This window comes from Anopheles stephensi, chromosome 3 (genome assembly GCF_013141755.1).
Source record: "Anopheles stephensi strain Indian chromosome 3, UCI_ANSTEP_V1.0, whole genome shotgun sequence".
Lineage (NCBI taxonomy): Eukaryota > Metazoa > Arthropoda > Insecta > Diptera > Culicidae > Anopheles > Anopheles stephensi.
Genome location: NC_050203.1, coordinates 43228276 through 43250117, shown reverse-complemented (window position 1 = coordinate 43250117; position 21842 = coordinate 43228276). Strand labels below are relative to the sequence as shown.

General features: G+C 42.7%; 2 protein-coding genes across 5 annotated transcripts; one reads left to right on the top strand and one right to left on the bottom strand.

Moving 5' to 3' along the window:
* Positions 1–101: 101 nt before the first annotated feature.
* On the bottom strand, positions 102–16512 carry LOC118510928 (hornerin). 4 transcript variants are annotated; one of them, XM_036053342.1, is made up of 6 exons: positions 16351–16512; positions 15170–15382; positions 12841–13046; positions 12452–12766; positions 4840–12384; positions 102–1878 (listed from the first exon to the last, which is right to left on the bottom strand). In XM_036053342.1, the coding sequence occupies exons 3-6, from the start codon at positions 12928–12930 to the stop codon at positions 1330–1332; spliced, it is 8499 nt and encodes a 2832-aa protein (XP_035909235.1). In that variant the 5' UTR covers positions 12931–13046; positions 15170–15382; positions 16351–16512; the 3' UTR covers positions 102–1329. The 4 variants fall into 4 exon arrangements, with proteins under 4 accessions (XP_035909235.1, XP_035909237.1, XP_035909238.1 ...); XM_036053344.1 differs by having other exon boundaries at positions 16356–16512; XM_036053345.1 differs by lacking the exon at positions 16351–16512 and adding an exon at positions 16267–16284.
* Positions 16513–16964: 452 nt separating this feature from the next.
* LOC118510930 (charged multivesicular body protein 7) lies at positions 16965–18856 on the top strand. Its single transcript, XM_036053349.1, has 2 exons — positions 16965–17756; positions 17816–18856. Exons 1-2 carry the CDS (start codon positions 17268–17270, stop codon positions 18692–18694), a joined length of 1368 nt encoding a protein of 455 aa, XP_035909242.1. The 5' UTR covers positions 16965–17267; the 3' UTR covers positions 18695–18856.
* Positions 18857–21842: the final 2986 nt, after the last annotated feature.

Below are 21842 nucleotides of genomic sequence, written 5' to 3'. Positions count from 1 at the left end.
TAATCGATGGGTGGGTAGATAGAAATGATTGCGAGTCAGACTAGGTCCAGCATCGTAACGTTTTTGGGCCACGGCACTGGTGACTGGACCGTCTGCGCGTATTTGTTTCGAAGATATTTTCATTTTTATTCAGGAGAAACTGTAATCATTTTTTTGCTGCCGTTTGGAGCCCTTGTGACGTGCTACTTTTCTTTTAAACTAGTTATATTAATACGCACACAAATTATGTCACCATGTTAGCTCTTCTGTGGCAAACGGCTTTTTAAACACTCACCTTTAATGTGTGCACAGACGTTTTAGTGCGTGCGTTAAGTGTTTGACAAGAATATAACTTAATTGTTGGTCACACCTTCCAACAGTACAAGTATGTGCACCATGTGACGTACTGTCGCATTTTGTTCCATTTTTTTCTTCTTTTAATAGCTAAGTACTAAAGATACTGCTAGAATCCTGCTATATGCTGTCCTCTCATCGTGCCACCAGTTTTACTTGAACGCATTAGTTCCCGTACTACCGGGTAGCGTTCCTTCGCTCGGCTGGTCAATGCTCAGGGCTCGGAAAAGTTAGAAAATGCATCTTGAACTAAGCTTCCCTGCTGCTAACGCATTTACGTTTTCAGTGTCGGATTCCCGAAGCAAAATTCTTTTTCTTCTATAATACCACGTGAGCTCTAGCGCGCATCAACCAGGCTTCTAAAGCAGCTTTTCTAATAAGTATGCATTTGATTTATTGTTATCGATAGAATATCATTCCGTACAGCGCTTTAAACGCGGCTTCACGATAGTTACGGTTATTTATATTTGTGAAAGTAGTGTGGCTTGCACAGCAGAATGATCGATAACAGTACCATTAATCGTATTGCCCTGATGCACACACGTTGGCAATAATACACTGTTACTCCAAAGTTAATGTTTTGTAGCGTATCACCTGTTACGCTCCGAGAAATGCAATTCAGTTTTAATCTAAAGCATATCGTCTTAACTATTTTCGACCAGTTTCAGCCGGGTAGTTGGGCCATTCGACGCAGAACAAATGTATAGTAGAAACACAATCTAGATTCAGGCTAAACGTACAACGCACTAAAGAGCTATGGCAGTTTTGGAAACAAATTCAAAGACGTAGAAGAGCAACAGCCTGCCAGGTCGAACAAAAAATTGAGAAAGTTTTAAGATTTTAGCTAATCATGTAGGCAATTAATGGTAAAACGTTTGTTTGCCCCAAACCATTCAGTTGTGTCAATGGTTTACCAAGATCGTATGCTGCAGTATTCGTTTAGCTAATGGAAAACTAGCATTTGCTTTCTGCTGTCATGTCATTTTCCCTCGTGAATTACCCACGATTTCCACCATAAAAATGTTTGCCTGAATTATTTACACCCTGCGCAACGTTAGACGGTCCACCCCCTTGCGGCTGGTGGCCACCACCTGCATTCGTTCCCGCATTCTGTTGACCGTAACCTACAGGACGACTACCCCTTTGCTGATGGTGCTGTAAACCTATGCTTTGTGCGTGTGCAAACATCGTAGGCCGTTGAATCGGGGAGGGATATCGCGTTCCAGACGCACCGGATGCTTGAGCTGGTGGATAACCACGAATGGAGTTAGCACCTGTATTTACGTTTCCTGCACCACTCGCAACGATGGAATTTCCGGTTCCGGAAGCGCCGTTATTGCCTCCGCATCCCACAAACAGATTGTTTGCCTGATTCACGGGCATCGTATGCCTGCTTTGATTGGATACAAGTTGCGTCCCTTGCGTACTCTGTTGAGCTCCCGCCGGTCCAGTTGACAATAATGGTAGTTGTTGGGGTGGAGCAGCCTGTTGTTGCAGATTCGAAATTTGCGATTGATGTTGCATTAGTTGATTTTGCAGTTCCCACTAATTTGCATAAAATATACAAAAAAAAAAAAGACAGAGAAAGATCAGGTCAGAACGGGGCAGTATTGCACGTACACGCCTAATACATTTAACATCCATGTCCAACCAACAATAGCGGCAATGTGTTTTTGTTTCTATTGCCATATTAACACGTAAACCTATGCTTATCGGAATAACAATGCCTTGCCTTCTATCCCTCCCGTTAACTTTAACACGTTAAACCGTCAAACCGTCGTCAATGATTAAACTAGACTGGGCCATCACACGGCAAGGCCGGGGTTCAAATCCCATCCGGAACGCCTTCCCGTGCGCAGAGTTGACTACTTTGCTACGGTTGAAACCAAGTCACAGAAAGCCAGAAATGGCAGGCCGCGACCTCTCGAGGTTGGTAGTGCCAAGGAAGAAGAAGAAGAAGGTCAAACCAAACGTGTAAAATGAGCAAGTAGATTTTATTCCAAAATTGTATTGTATTCTCAAAAGCTGTACCCACCAACTGGTAGATAAAGTAAAACAAAATCTGGATTCTGAGATACAAATAAATGCGTATTCTTATCAGAAACAAGGGAAAGCGCTGTTTTTTCGCAAATACATAATACCAAATAAGACATTGGACATTTCCAGCAATCACTAGGTAAGGGTTTGAAAAGCTGTGAGACTAGTGAAATCCATTGAGATAAGTTTCGTACTGATGTCACAAATGAGCTTGTATTATATGCTCAAAAACTAAACTTTTTTGTAAATGTTAATGTTGCTGTGTAATGTTGTAATGATTTAAACGATACAACGTTTAAAATGCAACAACAGACGACCTATTGATTGATAAAAATCAATCTGTCTCATCTGCTGTGAGGAAATTTTTCTGACACTATCAAAACTGTAACCAGCCAAAGCGGTAAACCGAAAAAAAATACAATTCATGGAAGGAGGAACATTTCTCAAATGTTTCTTACCGCTGAAACGTGAAACTTGTGAACAAATGCATACGATTGGAGAATTACAAAACAGCTCACGGAACAAAACACGGTCACACGTTAAATACTGCACAACGCCTTCCTCTACTGCTTTGGCTCTACAACCTCGCCGTTTCTGGCTTCCTTGGGTTGATTTTACCCGTAGCTGAATATGAGGGAGACGTTCCGAATTGCGCGATTGGATACCGCGTCCAGCTCTGAGAAGATCGGCCACACTCTATCGTTATTGGAGGACCGCCGCTGCACAACTAATTCATAAACATTGTGCAACCAATAACAGATACAATTCTAGTCTCTTTCGATCTCAATTGCCCAAGTATTAAAATAATGGCATCGAGAATCATGCATCGGAATGCAGAATGTGTTATTGCACGTTCAATCGACCCCTAACTAAGGTTCCTATACATTATTAATTTAAATTGTTTACTTTTTCCTTGAAACATACATACATACCAGACCGTATTTGATGCTTTTCAAAACAATAAAACAAACAGTTTCTGCTATTCATCTTCTGTAAAAGAAACACGCATGATTGAAACCCCTACCTGTTGTCTGGCAGAAAGAGTTTAAAATAAAATCCATTGGTTTAATCGCTTTCAAAGCAACATTTTCGGCAAATTCTTTCGTTGCCATATACAGACAGCAAATACAGTACCACATCAAGTTAAATATGATAGCAGTGTTGCATAGATATGTTGCAATGAAGTTATAATTAATTATGTTTCATTCATTCATTTTTCACACGGGCCAGTGTGCACTGTATGTGTGGAATGTGGTCGAGATCAAGCGCATCTCACAAACAGTGAGTCGAATATGGTTCCTCGCTTTACAAGGTGTACAAACATCCTACAATGTTTTGTCCGTGAAGTCGTTTTGATCGCACTAATACCCAACTGAATATAGAGTTTTGCGATTGTTGGTGCCATGGTGCATATTTTGGCCGTTACGACACCGGTTAGGAGCTAGTCTTCTTCTTCTTTCTCCCTGGCACTACAACCTCGAGAGGTCTCCCCGTCCTGCCATTTGTGGCTCTCTGTGACTTGATTTTACCCGTAGCAAACCGTAGTCAGCCCTGCGTACGGGGAGGAGGAGTTCTGGATGGGATTTGAACCACGGTCCTGCCGTGTGAAGACCGGCGCCGTTATCGCCTCTGCGGAAAGAACCGTCCCCCGTGGTGTCAGTCAGTAATAACAACTTAAAACTTGATAGCTACACACTCCACTAACCAAAATAAAGAAAGAAATAATGTTTGAGGACGATAAAACAATATTTATTGCAATAATGATAGTGATTCAAATCATGGTGTGGCTTAAAAGGCAAACAATATATGTGATGAAGCGTACATCTTTCAAGTTTTTGCCAGTCGCTTCGAGCGGATTCGGTTTACGAGCTAATCGCTATAAAGATCTTATCATGTTTACTGTGGACCCCTCACTAAAATCACAATAAAATAAATCATAAATTTGTTGTCATCTCAGTAGCAGTAACTCAAGAAAACATTTGATCGCCCCTTTACTCTCTCTTGTTTCGGGAAAATTGTACAGACCATTTACTAAAAGAAATAAAGTGCATTTTACACACAGTTTATTGACGTACTCCTATACCATTTTTTTTGTGTTGTGGTTGTTGTTGTAATGAAGATAAGAGGAAAAGGTAAAAATAAACATACAAGCCTTACAAATATCAATTATTCTGTAACTGTACTGTGTTTGACTGTGCGGAAGCCAAACCCATCATTAGAATGTTACCAAAATTAGCTATACCCCCGAATGAACGTAAAAACAGGGACTGGGATGATAGCACTAAGCACAAAGATAACTCTATATAGAAGCGATTATAATAGTAAGCTTCATCATCCGTGTCAACTAATGCTCGGTTGTTTCTGACTACCCTACTCTGTTGTATACATGGCCGTAACCGTATGCATAACATTGTAATGCAGGCATAGAGCGCTACCAGCCTACTTGTGATAGAATGAATAATAACTCACAGTATCTTGTTGCTGTTGCTGCTGTTGCTGCTGGATATGGGATGATTGTGGCGATTGGTTCGATTTTATGTATGCCGCTGCATTTGCTCCAGAATGCTGAGAACTATTATTTGGCGCTCCACGATACTGTTGCTGGTTCATTGCTGGATTTGTTGCAGCTAAAAGTGGCGAGTTTAAAAACTGGGATGAATAGTTCGGCATCTGCTGCTGAGGAGGTGGAGGCTGTGGAGTGTTGGAAGGGTTCTGCCCACCGTGGCTGCCAAACATATTAGATGCCGCTACCGCCCCCGCCGGTATACCGTACGCATTCTGTGTGCCGGCGCCCGTTGCTGCAGCTGTGCCGAAAAATGCGGTTTGGTTGCCGCCCGACCCTGAATAGTAGTTAGCTGCCGTATTCTGCAGTGGAGCTGGCGGAAACATGTTCAGATATTGCTGACCGTACGGCGGCTGACTGACGGATCCACCCCCGTTGGGCTTCGGTTGCCCGATAGCACCGATCTGCTGCGTGGAAGATTTTACGGACGACGACATCAGGGAACTATTGTTGGACGATATGAGCATTGTGTTCGGATTGCCCATTTGCGTAGTTTGGTTGTACGGCGACTGTACCGAGCCCATCCGGAACTGAGACGACAGACTTTGGAACATCTCGGGAGTAGGACCGGCTTGCATATTGGTCGGCGTTGTCATATACGCGTTATACGGACCAGCGGTCCCAGAAGTGCCATAGTGTCCTGGGAACTGTGAAAATTGCGAACGGCCGCTCGGTTCGATTTGGAATGCATTGTATAAACCACCTTGTGAGTTCATAGCAGCAGCAGCGACCGCGGGTGAATTGTACAGCACCGCTGGCGGCGACGGTATGGCCGACACTCCATATTGTGCCGGATAGAAGGGTTGCGGAGCGGAAGGTATGGATCCACTCTGCATTTGTGGCGGAGGCGACAAGCCCATGCTGCTCGACTGATGCATGCCACTGCTGTTGTTTTGTTGTGTAGGCTTTACCTTACAAACGTTGACATTTGCGGCCACTGCCGCTGCCAGCGCATCGGCCACTGGGTGTTGTTTGTTTAGACCCAGCGAGACGGCCACTGCTGCCTGATGCTGCTGCTGCTGTTGCTGCTGCTGCTGTACACCGACAGAGGAAACATGTTGCTGCTGGGATTGCTGTGTCTGCTGTTGATGCTGCAGCTGTAGTGATTGTTGGTGGTGCGATTGTTGCATTTGTTGCGGATGCTGTTGCACCGGATGCTGTTGCAGCTGCTGTTGAAGTGGCGATTGTTTGTGTGTCGGATGCGGTGGCTGATGCTGTTGCTGATGCTGATGCGGATGCTGTTGTGGCTGCGACTGAGTGAGCTGTTGGGGCATTTGCTGCGATTGCTGCTGTGCCTTTAATTGCGACTGGGCTTGCGACTGCGCTTGAGAGGTTTGCGTTTGCGATTGAGGCTGTGATTGCGATGGAGGTTGCGTTTGCAACTGCGACTGTTGTTGGGATTGGGACTGTGTTTGCGATTTGTGTTGTGTTTGCTGCGATTGTTGATGCAGCTGCTGCAGTTGCTGCATATTTGGCGGCTGTTCCTTATGCTGTTGTTGCTGGCGTTGTATTTGCTGCGAGTGCTGTTGTAGTGAGTGTTGCGATTGATGCTGCTGTAGTTGTTTCTGCGGTTGCTGACCATGTTGTTGTTGAGAAGATTGCTGGGAAGATGGCTCCGGCATGTTATGTGATTGTCGCTGATGTTGTAATTCTTGCTGGTGTTGCTGCTGCTGCTGCTGCTGCTGCTGCTGCAGCTGGTGTGGTTGTGTTTGCTGCTGATGAGGCTTTGCTGCTTGCTGCTGCGAGTGATGATGACTTAGACTATATCCTCCACCAGAACTGTCGCTGCAATCATTGTTGAGATTGATAGCAGCATTTATGTCGCATCCGTTATTAGATCCCGCCGCAGCGCCGGACACATTGCACACACTGTTGGAATTATTGAAATGATCCACCAATGAATCCGAATCCGCTCCAAAAGCAGCTGCATAAGACGGATGCGCCCCGTGCGTTTGGTGAGCGTGATGATTGGCACCCCCAGGATGCGGATGTTGATATTGTGGCTGATGGGATACGTGATGTGGACCCCTTACGAAATTAGATTTCAGATGAACATTGCTTCCACTGCCAACACCACTTCCGTCCCCACTAACTGCGTGTTCGTTCGCAACGTTGACCCGGTTACCACTGCTGCTACTGCCGGCATTTACTACCGACCCCGCTTGTTCTGGTACAGTTGGCATTTCCCAAACCTTTTTTACGCTCGCTATTTTCATGTTCAAATCGGCAGTTGACGGGGAAATCATGTTCTTTGCAGACGCTGCAACTCCTCCTCCATGGTTACTTCCACCTCCTTCTGCGTCAATTGATTTTGATAAGCATAAACCGGCAGATACTGATGATTGCTGCTGAATGCCTTTGTCTCCATCGATTAAATGGCTAATATCAGTCTCAAAGGCATATGATTTAATATCCTTGTAATCGCTCTCACTTTTTTGAAACGGAATTCCTTGGAGCGAGCTTGCAATTATGTTACATGGCTGTTGCTTCGGAACACCCGTCGAAAGTGCAGTTCTTTGTGAACTACCCACGATGTTATGCTGCTGCAAGCCACCTTCGTTTGCTGTTGTCACTGTTGGCGAAGCTATCGGACGATGTGCTGATGCGCTCGATGTTATAGATTGAAGCGCTCCTACAACGCCCGCAGCTGCTCCCGCCATCTTCTCGTTCATAATTCCTGTATTTACTTTCGATCCAAAATTGGTGACACTATTCCCACTTTGTTGGCGTCGCAAGCTATTTATAGTGGTGTCACCGCCAACTCCTCCACAATCGCCAACTACTGGGCTTGAAGAACTTCCGCTCCGACCAGCCACAGATACGCCCGATTTGTAGTTAGTGTTTTCGAATATTATCGTATTTACTGGAGGAGTATTGCCATCTAGATTATGCTTATCATTATCAGTCTTGGCATTATTAACTGGAGAAGTTGCAGCCAGTTTATCTGTTACAGATTGTTGTTGTTGCAAGTGAGACGATCGTTCTCCTTCAATACCCATTGTTGTCGGACGAGCAACCATGTTCGCAGCTGCCTTATTTCCACTATTGTTGATGGTCATTAAAGTTGGAACTGCTTGAGTGACGTTTGAACCAGATGATATATCGGTTAAAGTATCAGAGTTCGAAAGCTTAGCTCCCTGACCTCGCGACACAGTCTGTTGTTGCTTGCGCGTCACCGAAAGGTTGTTGCCAGCTCCTCTCACGTTTCCAGTACTGGGTACATTACTGTCCAATGAGTTATTATTCGCAGCAATATTAGTATTCCCTCCTGGCAAACTGGTCACGCTTTTAGGCTGTTGCTGTACTGCCAAAGAACTACCGATTTTGCCGGTGATCGGAGTCATGATGCCCTTAGTTTTTGCCTTCGTATCTTCCATCAAAGTTCCACTTTGTTTTGCAGCGCATGCATCGCTACTTTCCATCGTCATAGGATTATCCGTTACGCTGGATCGGCCACCAGATTTTTGAGATGCGTGATTATCCTCTGTGAAATGAGATTCATCGTTACGAACTTCTATCGCACCAGGTTTTCCTTCGCCTGCTAACGCACAGAGCTTTTCATGATCGATCGACGACGGAACATCTTCCGTTCCCTTACCAGCATCTGTGAAAGAGATCGGTCTCGGCCGTTTTTGAACGTCCCGATCGTCCCTAGTTGGGGAAGCAGCAGAAGCATTGCTGCTCAAACTATCGCCAACACGATGTTTTGTGTTTCTATCATCACTGTTGACAGTTCCCCCTCCGAATGGACTCTTCGAACTTGGGGGACCATATCCTTCCATTTTTTTACTTATGCTTCCAGCAGCATCCATTGAAGATACACCACATCCAGCGAAGGGCGCATGTTGTTGCTTTTGGCGAATGGCAGTATTCGATAAGCTAGCAACGACTACAGTTGAACCAACATTTCCACCGCCTCTGCCACGCCTTGATGGTTCACCACGCGGTACAAAACCTTCCTTTGAAGCCGCGTTACCTGTATCTGTACTCTGTACCCCGGCAATTCCCATCATAGAATGGTTGTAATTCTTTTGGTGCAAATTATGTTTTGGCTGTTCGTCAAAACCTTCCTCAGAAAATTCTGATTCGCTCCAGTAGTCTTGGTTGTAGCTGCGGCTGCCCACACCGACTCTATTACCTCCTCGAGCTCTGTTCCAACTGCTTGCTCCACCTCGCATAGTAGAAGAGGATCCCGGTACATCTGCGCGATGGTATCCCCCACTGTAACTACCACCACGTGAGCCGCCGCGGGTGTCATGTCTACGATTATCTCGAGGGTGCTGTTGTTGTTGGATCAATGGTACACCTTTCTTTTTGCCATTATGCTGCTGCGATGACGCCCCTACCGTCGTAACTGACGATGTTGCCAACTGCTTTTTATCGTCTGTGCCGGACAGAATTCTCGATTGATGTGAAGCATCGAAGTGCGCTACATCTTTTGAGCATTCATTTTCCACATTCTCTTTAGTGGTGGCTTCCACGGCTCCAAAAGAGGATGCTTCTTCTGCTTGGAATATTTTGTTGAGCTTTTCGGCTGCAGCAACAGTGTCAACCGGATTGTTGTCAGGATCTGTAGCGTCAATCGCGATGTTTGCTTTGCTATCCTGTAATGTGGCAACACTGTCGCATATCGAATGATCGCCGCTTTCAATCCCTGCATCCTTCTGACTTTCTTCAGATTCTTCACTCTTGGCGATACGCTTGCTTGCAATTTTATCTTCCTTGACCACGTCCGATACTTGCGAAGTCACCTCTTTCACGCGATGCAGTATCTGTTTCGGCTGGTCATTATCAAAACGCAGTGGTATTTCGCGGTGACGCTCACTGCCACTGAACGATGCAGGTGAAGACGCGGTAGAGCCTTTTTCCGCTTCCGTTTCCCATGATTTTTCGCGTCCATAATTTCCAGCTTTTGTTACACCGCTTCCGGAATTGTGCGTAGACGATGATGTATGATGAGGATGATGACCAACGGCATGATGATTTTCATCACTTGAAATACTAGTTTTACGATTAGATGATTCTGATAAGCTGCGCGCCAACTGAGGTGTAATACGGCCACCAGTATTCTGCTTGGTCTGATTGCTAGCCAAGTCTTGACTTGCACCGCCAAATGCAACATCAAAGCGGCTATTATCTTCAGTCATATCTGTTTTTTCTTTTGTAGCCTCACGTTGAGTTTGCGTGTCACGCGTATCATACTGCTGCCGTTGGCGTTCATCGCGATCGCGAATTGAAGCACCTGATGTTGTCGTTAAACTTCGGCGAGAGTTTGACATTGCGTTTGCAGTTCCGCCCCGTCCATATGTCTGCTGGTTATGAATATATCGTGGATCATACTGTTGTGCAAACGGTATAGTACTTTTAATCTCGCTTCCTGAATTAGTGCCCGCAGGACCGGTGCTTCCAGATGATGAGTAGCTGTTAGTTATTCGCGATACATTTTGATTACTAGCAGTATTATTAGCATTCGTGGACAAATTGCTACCGGATGTGTTTCTTTCCAGTTTACGCTTTTGGAACCTCGGGGGCAGATTTGATTGAAAGGTTTTGGAAAATCCAGGCATGTCCCAATTTGTACCAGTGCTTCCTCCGACAAGGTTTCCTGCGTCACGATCATGCCGTGCTGCACCGCCGCCAGCTCCATAATCGTATCTTATTTCTTTTACATTTGCACGTTCGCCACTTTTTCCTCGAATTTTTATCGATATTGTACGTTCGCTGGAGTGTTCAGCGACACCTTCCCCAGATTTCTCCTCTTCCATTCTAGTATTGGTCGAAGGGACATTGCTAGCAGCAGATACAGAAACGTTCACACCGACATTGCTACCTTTATCAATAGTGCCCGGTTTTGAATCAATCGTATCATCGTTCTTTTTTCGACTTAGCTTTTCTTCCAGCTCTTGTAATTTCCTAGCGGCAGCCTGTTTGCGCTCAATTTCTCGCCGTTGATCCTCCTCCCGTCGTTGTTTAATGCGCTCCTTAGCTTCTGCTGCATCTAAGCCACCGGGAGTAATAACGTTGATCATAGCTCCCTCACCACGCATACCACTGCCAACGTTTGCTTGTACCGAGTTGCTTTCTTGATCTTGTTTCAATTCTCTTTCCTTGTGTCCTGTTGGCCCAGTAGCAACATGCTCTTGACCACGATTATTCCTGTCAACCTTTTCGGAATCTGTTTCTTTCTCGGCGTTCGGTCCTAAAGCACGTTTTTCAAAAGTGTCCTCTTTGACTGACGTTGCATGCTTTTCTTTTACAGCAGTTGGCGCAGAATTGATCTCCGATTCGTCATCCGAAAATTCCAATTTCTGATTGTAATCAAATTCGTAATCTTTAGCCCATCCTTCGTCCTTAGCAATTGCTTCCAACCTCTGTAATTCTTCGTCGCGTATGATGGGTCGCACCACAACCTCTTGTTCGGCTACAACATTTGATCCATACGGCGGATGTGAATTGCGACTGTCCTCGTGGAATCCGCTGGGACTACCAGCATTGCCAGACGCTGCAACATGACCTCCAGCTCCTCCACCTCCATCACTTCGCACATGACCAACTGAACTGTTGTAATTTCCAGCACCTGCACCCGTCATGCTACGATTAGCATATCGAGGTTGATGATTCATGCCCCCGCGGCGGTTTGCATGCTGATAATTATCATTATAGCCGGCCCCACTTGCTCTTTCTGCGCTTCCTTCACTGCCAGCATTGCTGCTTGCACCACTTGCTCCTCTAACAACACGACCCCCTCTAGCTGTAGACATTGAAGAAAAGTTGTTTCCACCACCGATACGATTGTTTTGCTGTTGCTGAGAATGCAGCGCCGAGCTTGGCGGCTGTTTTTGCGGGAATTGGTTTGATAGTTTTGTTACATTCGTCGCAGTGTTCACGGTGCCGAAAGTACTATTGCTAATACCGGAACCCTCATTGTTGTTACTTCTTTTGCCACTGTTACCGCTGTTGCTGCTTATCTTGCTGTTATCCAAATTGTTGCCATTATTGTTTGCGTTGGGTACAATATTGTTGTTTTTCGCATCACTGCTCATTGCTGATGTTGAAAGGTGGGAAGCCGCTGACGGAGTTGGCAATGAAGAAGATCCTCCTTCGTTTTCGTTTCCTGACAAACCACTGTCGCTTCCTCGTTGCATAAACGGTGGTAAAAGCGCCCTGAATTGAGGGGGCAATGGAGGCGATTGGCAATTGGTCGCCATAGTTGATCCACTTAGGTTGTTTCCACCACCGCCGCCGCCGCCGCCACCATCTACATCTTCTGCTGCAACATTCGACACTGTTCCCCGAACATTCGAACCCTTTTGCTGTATGCGAAACTGCGTGTCGTTGTGTGGCCTCATTATCGACTGAGAGCCTCCTGGATGAGGATCTTGGAATTGTTGAGATTTGCTGGTGACATTTCCGCCATACGAACCAGTGCCGTCCAAAGAGGGGAACTCGTTCTGTACAATAAACGTTAGAGACAAAATTAGAGCAATTCGAAATTCATTGAAAAATCATTTACTATACCGTATTCCATGATGATTCGCAAGATTTTGAATTAGTAAGCGATGCTGTTTGTTGTTGGATGCTACTGTTAGAGACTGACGGGTTTGGGGAAGCGGTATTCCGGTCCAGCAAATCACTTGAACTCTTGGTGAGGTTTTGTCCTTCGATATGATCGCTAATCCATGTACCAGATTGTTCACCAGGATTGCCAACTTCAGCCTTTAACGATGGAAGATTTGCCGGTGCACGACGAGCCGTAGGCACCTTTCCCAAGCTTTGCATACCATGTTTACGCGGAACAGCACTTTTTTGGGATGAAGGTTCTAAAGATTCGCCCTAAAAAAAGATATGCATAAATGTCACATCACGTTTTTGTTTTTTTTTTTTTAATATATTAAGTATGATCTTACTCGGCTGGTTATGTAGAGCTTATTGATATCTAATGCGGCAAATTTGGGCTTGGCATTACGCTCCCCCCTAGTTCCCCCCAAGGTGTTCATACTGCCAGAAAATCTTCATTAGCAAAACAAGTAGTTTTGTCGCTTTGTGTAGTTTGTTGTTAGCACTATTGTTTTTTTTTCCTTTGAAGTGGTGTTGCTGTTCTATATCTCACGACCTGGGTGAAAAATACGAAGAATAATATGAAATTTAATTTATTTATGGTTTCAGAATATTTCAGTTAACAGAAACATGGTATTCAGATCCAGGGATGTAATGTTTGACATGCTTTTAGTGCTACAGTCCAACAACTGCTTGCTTAATTTAGATAATTTGCTCACTCATCCATAGCATTTTGGTTGATTTTTTGCAGCTTTCTATTTCACTTTACTTTACCATTCTAACATTTTTATTTTACTATTTAAAGTTTTATATTAATTTAGCACAAAACACAAAATTTAACTTTGGATTTATGCCATTAAGAATTTTATTTTTTTTACTAACGAAGCAAGAAAACAGAAACTTTACATTTAACAATCCAAGGACGATTGAAGGAAAGGGCCAAATCGAAAAATCTTTTTGACGCAAAAGTTTCAAGTTCCCCTGGAGTTTAACGAGAAGCTTATTAACTTTTCGGAACACTGGCTCCCCTTTAGGGGATTTGGTTTTAGAACATATGAGACATATAACTACCAGACAATTACATCCATATTTCATAATGAAATATAAACCGTCTTTATAAGGTCAACTTGGAAAATTCATCGAAATATTAATAGGCTCAATCGTATACATTATTCTTCCAATTGTTCGGATGTTACCGTTGTTGGAGGCGTTGAGAAGATTAGCTACATTGGCATCCTTACGTGTAATTGAACCAGAGACAAAGAATTAATAAAAATTCAACAATAGCTCAATCAACATTCTCTGTCACCCTATCAAGCTTGGCCAGATTTTTTTTTTCAATTTATTGAGTTTTTCTCTTTGAAATTTTCGGATCGTTCTACCTTACAATGAAGGCTACCTTGACTTTTGATTCAATTGGTATTCTTCTTCTTCTTGTTAGGCACTACAACCTCCATTTCTGAGGCATCCTGCACCATTTCTGACTTCCCGTGATTGATTTTACCCGTAGCTCCTCGTAAGGGGAGGCGGCCTAAATGGGACTTGATCCCCGGTAGTGCCGTGTGAAAATCGCCACTGCAATAGCCTCGACCACCGGACCGCTCCAAGTTGGTTTGTCGTATGGGTAAATTATTAAACCACCGGTCCGCTCCAAGTTGGTTTGTCGTATGGGTAAATAGCCTAAATGGGATTTGAAATCGCCAAGTTTACGTTGTGACGCCACAATCAAGTCACCCAAACTCTAACGAAAAGCAAATACTTTATGTGTAGCAATTCTAGTAATATCGAAACATCAGGTTGTAAAAACATAGACAAAATTCAAAATGCAAAAAAAATTATAAAAATGTAAAGCGTAGAAGATATTGTCAGCTCCACACTATGCATAAAACCAAATACTCGCCATACTCTGGCATAGATTCGAACCATGTGGTCCAGAGGTAGAAGCGGAAGCGCCACCGTTCTTTCACATGGCAGTACTGGAAGGAAGCAAGAAGCCAGAAATAGTGGACCAAAAGGAGATGAAGAACAAGAGATTTTTAACGATTTACGACAGCGGGAGAGAGGTTTATTTTTACATGAGGAAAGATTTTTAGAAAAATTACTGTAACTTTACTAATTTGCAATTGCATAAAATATAACAAAATTCTGTACAAAAAAAGAACAATAAATTGAATTATTAACATGTGTAAGCAAATTGCAGAAAATAAATACCTAATGTCTCGATTGATAAAGCGAGTGGAACCTTTGAAGAGCTATTTCAATGACTACGTAATAGCAATTTTGTTTTCCTCTCAGTTCAGCTCGGCTCATAGTGATGAGCCCTTTCATTTAACACTCGAAACTTTAACTTATATTCTTCAGGTGTAATTAATGTTTGTTTCCTTTGCATTATTTTATGCTTGTCTTCAAATACTTTAACATCAGTTAATTCAATAGCCTTTTCTCTCATACTCATATCATATTTGAGAACTCTTACCGTTACACACATGCTCACACCAAGTTCTCTCGATGGCAGAGCTTGAAACGGTACTTATATTGTACAAATACACGACCAGCTGAAGTGAACCTAACTACTACCTTCAATGGCAGCGTAGAGCATGCCTATTTACAATTATCTTAAAATCAAAAATAAATTAAACAATTTTAATCTACAACAAATGTGCGGCTAAAAATGCTCACCTGTAATACCCCTGCCACGTACGTTGATCAAAAATACTGAAATACGTCGATTTATTCACTATTGGAATTCTTCACACGCGTAAAGCGAATACAGCCGGCAGGATTACACTATTTAAATACGAATGAAAGTTTCGTCGCTTTTCAAAAAATACTAAGGGGCCACAGTACGCGTTTCGGCACAAGTATCCAGTAGTATCCTAATTACACTGTAAACTGTCGGAAAAGGAACAAAGAATAAACATTATTTACAGAAAGGTACACGATAAGTGCTATATTTCAAAGAAAAAAGATAATGCAGAATACAGAAGGTCCATAATGTTCGTGACTCAGCTTTGATCATAGAGAGATTTTGTAGATGGGCTTCAAATCATTTCACTTTTCTCTCTTTCTCTTTCGTTCGATCTCTTGCTCCCCGCTCACTTGCTCGATTTTATAAAAATGAATATATAACTTCGCCATGCATCGCACAACTACACACGCACTCACGGGCAAACGTTCTATCTAGTTCATCACATGGCTGATGTGTTGGTTGGCTTTAGCAGAAAGTTTTTTTCACACACAAAAAACGATGGTAATGTAGAGTTCCAATCGCTACCTCGCAACAGTTAAATCACTCGATGCGAAAATTGATTAATAAGCATAGAAATGTTCCATCAAATCGAGAAACCTCCGCTCTATGGTTCCATTTAAGTAGAATTCCAATTTCTCGCAAACTTAAATACACACGCACACACTCGCGACGAAAATGCCGACGTTCGAACCCTGAACAAAAAAGAATTATTCACTCTCTCTCTCTCACACATACACACACACGCACACAAGCGCACACACACACACATATATACACACGAACACCCTCGTACCCAGAGTCTGTCGCAAAGCACTCATAAATGTTCATTTTATTTCCGAGCTACTTTACATACGTTTTACCTCTTTTTCAGAATCTTGAGGGTGGCGGAACTACTTTCACTGCACACGAAGATTGTGAATCCCAAAAACTACAAGCTATGTACATGTGGCGAAGAAAGTTTACAGTTTTGTAAAACACCTTAAAAAGCTAGTTCATGCCAACGAAATCCGATTGCGTTAAACCTTACTGCGACTACCATTTTATCAGCTACTCCCAGCACTTCGCATTCGCACCATTGTATTCGCAAGACACAGATCTTATAAAAACTTACTTTACCAACGTTGTCACACCTATCCGACCGAACGGAATCTTCGCAAGTTGAACTTAACTTTTTACGATAACAATTTTCTATGAAACACGCTTTTACATTCGCCTTTTCCTACAGCAGCAGCACGGATCGCAAAATTTCTAAAATGGCGTTTATGAAGCCTCGTTCCTACACGACGTATCATTTGACAGCTAAAAATCAAAGTGAATAGGAAAAGAGGTGTGGCTGTCATTAGGGTGCGCTTCTATTTCGTAATTTCGACTACAAATAAATCTAGGTAGAATTTACGACACATTTCACAGAAACACTTTCACACTGTTTTTAAGAGACTCTTTATTTTTTTGGTTTTGCTTTTCGACCCAGTTATACATGTATGTAAATGCATATTTTAAAAACATCCATCTGATATCCGACAAAATGCTAAAACCGAATCCCAAAACACACACCCTACCTCTAACCACTTTGTCGGAAAGCGTGCTGTCAAACACGTGCTGATTGACGAAAATTGATAAAATTATGCGTACAATAAATTTTAAAAATTTAGCAATACGGCCAGGCCGTTCTTTATGAATAAAAAAAAAAAAATTGTAAGAATTTTTACAATTACAATTTAAACTGAAATGTTTACCAAACAATGTTTCGGCATTGATTCCGCCTCGGGAACCAGTTGCGAACCTACTTACCGGATCGATTTCGAATCGAAACATTATAAATCCCATCACTAGCTCCCAGCACTGTACGTCAACTGGGATGCGTGAATCACAACAAAAACATTGAATTAACACTGCATGTCCGTGTTTCTGCTCAGCAAGCTGTTTGTGAACTGTGTAATCGTGCGTTTACAAAATATCTGTTCCAACATTTATTAGCACCGAGCGATAGTCATCTTAACAAGTGTACTCATCAACACCAATCCTACAATGGGACAACAAACTGTTGCCAAAGACGAAATGCTGAAAATGCGTACCGACACTTCCTTCCTACCTGCATGCTGGTCGGATGATAGACGTATGGGCATTCTCTTAGCCGAATTCCGGCCAAGGCAGCTAAACGCCGAAAGTTACGATATGAAAATGAAGTTTTGGAAGGACTTAATTTTCTCATATTGCACTGAGTGTGGATCAAGCATAGTGTCTATCGTCATGTTGAAGGAAAAGTTTCGAAGAAATGGTACCGTTCCTTACTGCTTGCATACCGTAATAGAGGACATGTTAGCGAAAGGTGAGCTATGCAAAGAGAGCCAATACAAAGTACAACGGCACGCTGGAACATTTGGATTTAACCTGTGGACAGCATCGAAATTGATACAAGCTCCACTCTCCTGGGGATATGAAGCGGTGATTGGCAGCGTAATCGGTTCGACCAATATTAATGAAAATGAAAATTTTATTGTTACGGCTGTTGCAGAAGTAAGTAAATTAAGCTGTTTGAAAATAATGATGTTTTCTATCGCTTATTCGTTTTTTAGCAACATGCAAAAGCTATTGAGAATGCAATCAACGAACGCGGATTGCAGAACAAGTTACTGCAGTACGATGATTTGATTACGTTACTGGCCGAAACATCAAACATTACGCGACAGGGTGTTGAACCAGCTATGATATTACTCGAAAATAGGGGTCGTTTGACAAAACAGATAATGGCAAGTGGGGAAAGCAGCACGGTGCTTATTAAATTTGCTGGAGCGAATCTAGCAGCTCAACCCATAACAAGCATAGAAAAATCCATATACGATCTCGAGCAGAGTGAAAAACGATTAATGAAAGACATTAACACGATTGAACGTAACATAAGCCAAACAATGGATGAAGTTCGAGAATATATCAAAAACGGGCGTAAGCAAATGGCAAAAACCTACTTAAAGAAGAAACATACTCTCGAAAAACATATGCAAGGCAAAATAAGTGCGTTGGAAAATCTTCAAATTTTACTTCTAAAGATTCATAACAGCCAATCTGACAAAAACGTAATAGAAGCATATAAGTTAGGTACGAGCGCCTTAAAGAGTGCATACGAATCTGCAGGTATTACAATCGATCAGCTAGATGAAACTATGGATGAAATGAAACATGTTTTAGGACAGCATAACGAAATGTTATCAATGATCAGCACAGTTGCAGAAGACGATGTCGACGAGCTAGAGCTTGAGCGGGAGCTAGGAGACCTGATTGATATTAAATTAGCAGAGAGCAAAATCGATAAAAAAGATTATCCGGCAATCCCTGCTACATCCACCGTCGAAAACAATGTCAATAATGTACCTGACTTTGATAGAGAAATCGAGAAGCGTTTGGCAGCCCTTAGAGTTGATGTTATTGATGGGTATAAAGCAGCAGAACAGGCATAGTGAACAGAGGTTCTCAACACACACAGAGGTCAACAATGACCAGTAACTAAATATTAACATCCGAAAGTAATGGCAAATAATTGCATACAGTTGCATAAAAGAAAATGTAGAACTTTTCGAGTTTAAATGAAACAAATAAAATTTGTAATAAATAACACAAAAGTTACACGAGGATGTCAGAATAAAAAGTCTTTCAATCTATTAAAAAATAACAAAATATATAGAGGTAGTGGCGGGTCAAGATATTGCAGAATTTCAGTTGAGGTCCTTGTAATTGTGATATTAGAGGGAAACAACAGGATATCCCTCGCCGAAGAGACCCTCCTAACCGACGAGGCCGAGCGACCAACCCGAAGTCGCTCATTCCGCTCCTAGGTTGACCCGCCTCTGTACAGAGGAAGCTTGAAAGGATGCTTAATGAGAGAGAGAGAGTGTTCGATGCCTTTGTTATGGATAACTAACCTAGGATACGTTAGTTTTGCGCACATGAATATCGTATTCTTACCAGATCTTACCCAACATTAATGAGGATGTTTGACTGGTAGTCACTCAAACTAATTTTTTTCACGGATGAACTTTGGTTGTATTTCTTAACTTCTTGCTGTTTTCATTTTATATTGTGCAGCATTACGGGAACACTTATTCATTTCTTCACTGATCAGGCCATGACGCCATGACTGTATATAGTGAGATTGAAAAAAAAAAATAGGACTAGGAGAATAAAGATTAGCATGTGGTGCATTAGTCATGTATCATAGCGATCTCACAATGCTCTTTAAATAACTCATACTCATAACCAATGCCACGTACCTTTAGTTTTGATATGATAAAAAGGTAATAAAAAGCTAATCTTCACACGGCAAAACTTGGGTTGAAATTCCACCAGGAAATCCTTGATACGTGAGATCACCGAACAGCTTGAAGAGCTCTTTATTGTAGCGACTCCTCCATTGTCTTTCCACACAAACGGGACCCAACATTCATCTGATCTTCTCAATAAGTACTTTTGCATCCTACGTTTACGTTCGAATCCTCTCCAATCCAATCCAAAAATGAACCTGTTCCGTACCGTTCCTTTTTTCAGCAATATTCCCAACACTACTTAAATCTGACGCTAGAGAGGACCAGCCGAGAAATGGAAACGACTAATAAAATCTGAAAAAAAGGTTTTCAGAGATATCAATGGCCATGAGCCAAAGAAAGACAAATTCGGAGATATTCGTCTAAAGGGCTCCAAAATAATAAATGAAAAATCATTTGTTAAGGCATCAATTACAAAAAAGGAAAGAAATAGGATGTCTACCTGTATTTTTAAAATCCAATGTTCTAAATCCAAATAAAATCCAAAGGATGAAAAGTAAGAATATTTTTCCTCATACACCCCCCATGGGGCGGTCCGATGGCCAAGGCGATAACGGCGCCGGTGATTCAAATCACATCTAAACCGCCTCCCCGTACGTAGGGTTGACTACTTTACTACGGGTAAAATTAAGCCACAGAAAGCCAGAAATGGCAGGTTGTATTTCCTCTCGAGGTTGTAGTGCTAACGAAGAAGAAGATACATGGAATTATGATGTTTTACCAGCTAGCACAAGGGTAGCTACTGCAATCCCACAAATGATTAAGTCTTTGGAAACAAGGCGAATGTGCTTTATAAAGAGTCTCGGCGTATTGTTCCAAAATTTATCGAAATTTATAGTAATCATGCTATTTAACTTTTCAGCTCAAGTCCTGGGAAACACTAGGGATTACACTATAAAGGGATTGATTACATATTTTGCTGCAAACAACGTGCTTTTCACAAACGAAAGAAACTTCTTGCAAGTCACAAATTATATGATAAATGGAAAAAAAACCTATCCATTAGAATCGAAGTTTTGAAACGGTTAATTACTTCAACGTTGGTAATCGTTGGTCTGCTAACAACCTTTACAATTAGATGAAAATGGTCAACGTCGAAGGGGAGTTGGATGGAGCTTAGGTACGAAATTGACTATCTCAAAAGTGGAATTCAAAGAATGTTCAAAGTAACAACTGTAATCTACGAAGAAAGTAAGCTTATGCTATTATTATACCCCCTCGTCGTACATCAGTGGGTAGGCGCGATCCGCTAGTTCGTGCTATCCGCTCCTTCAATTCCTTTTCCCATTTTTTTGATTACCTCCTCTCGTTGTCCTCTTTCCGTTCCCGTATGTTTTCCTCGTCATAACACTTTCCCCTCTTCACCTGGTCTACTAGGTAAGATCAAGTTAATTAAGTTACGTCAAGGTACTAGGTTAAGTTTGATTAGGTTTTTTAGCATGTAAGGGTGTTTTGTTAAGCCTTTAAGGCAAGCAATAAAAGCAAATACATACATACATACTTACTTACTTACTTATCAGGCGCTACAACCGCTTTGCGGTCTTGACCTGCTGCAACAATCCTTGATACCGCTCACGGTTCAGCGCCGTCGTCTTCCAACGCCATCAACGCCATCACTACATCTCAATTTGGGCCTACCACGCCTCCTCTGTCCGTGTGGACGGCCTAAAAGGACTTTACGGGCTGGGTCGTCCGATGTCATTCTAATGACGTGACCAGCCCACCGGAGCCTGGCGAGTCTAATGCGCTGCACGGTAGTGAGATCATCGTACAGCTCGTAGAGCTCGTCATTGTAGCGGCTCCTCCATTGTCCTTCCACACATACGGGACCATAAATCCTTCTGAGCATCTTCCTCTCGAACGCGGCTAAGAGGGCTTCGTCAGTTTTGGACAGAGTCCATGTCTCAAGGGCGTATGTGAGTACTGGGACTTTTGTACAGTCCGAGCTTCGTCCGTCGCGACAGGTATTTAGAGTGGAGAAGTTTCCTCAGTCTGTAGTATGACCGGTTGGCAGCCAGCACCCTTGCACATAACTCAACATCAATGTTGTTGTCGGTGCTAACTTTTGACCCCAGATAGGTGAAGTTTTGGACGACTTCGAAGGTGCGGTCACCTATCTGTACGTCACCCCTGCGTAAATCAGTGGTAGCAAAGGGCCCTGAGAGTTTTCCATCAACCTTCACCTGGCATGTGATATTGGCCATTGTCATTCTTACAAGCCTGGTAAGCTTGGCCGGGATACATACATACATACATACATACATTATTATTATTATTATTATTATTA

Excerpts from the sequence above, each read along its gene's own strand:
- LOC118510928 (XM_036053342.1), bottom strand. The coding sequence starts at position 12,930 with ATGAACACCTTGGGGGGAACTAGGGGGGAGCGTAATGCCAAGCCCAAA. Across the intron at positions 12,385-12,451 it reads GCGAATCATCATGGAATACG|AACGAGTTCCCCTCTTTGGA; the intron begins GTATAGTAAATG and ends TTTATTGTACAG. Across the intron at positions 1,879-4,839 it reads AGCAACAGCAACAAGATACT|TGGGAACTGCAAAATCAACT; the intron begins GTGAGTTATTAT and ends TATGCAAATTAG.
- LOC118510930 (XM_036053349.1), top strand. The coding sequence starts at position 17,268 with ATGGGACAACAAACTGTTGCCAAAGACGAAATGCTGAAAATGCGTACC. Across the intron at positions 17,757-17,815 it reads TTGTTACGGCTGTTGCAGAA|CAACATGCAAAAGCTATTGA; the intron begins GTAAGTAAATTA and ends TTCGTTTTTTAG.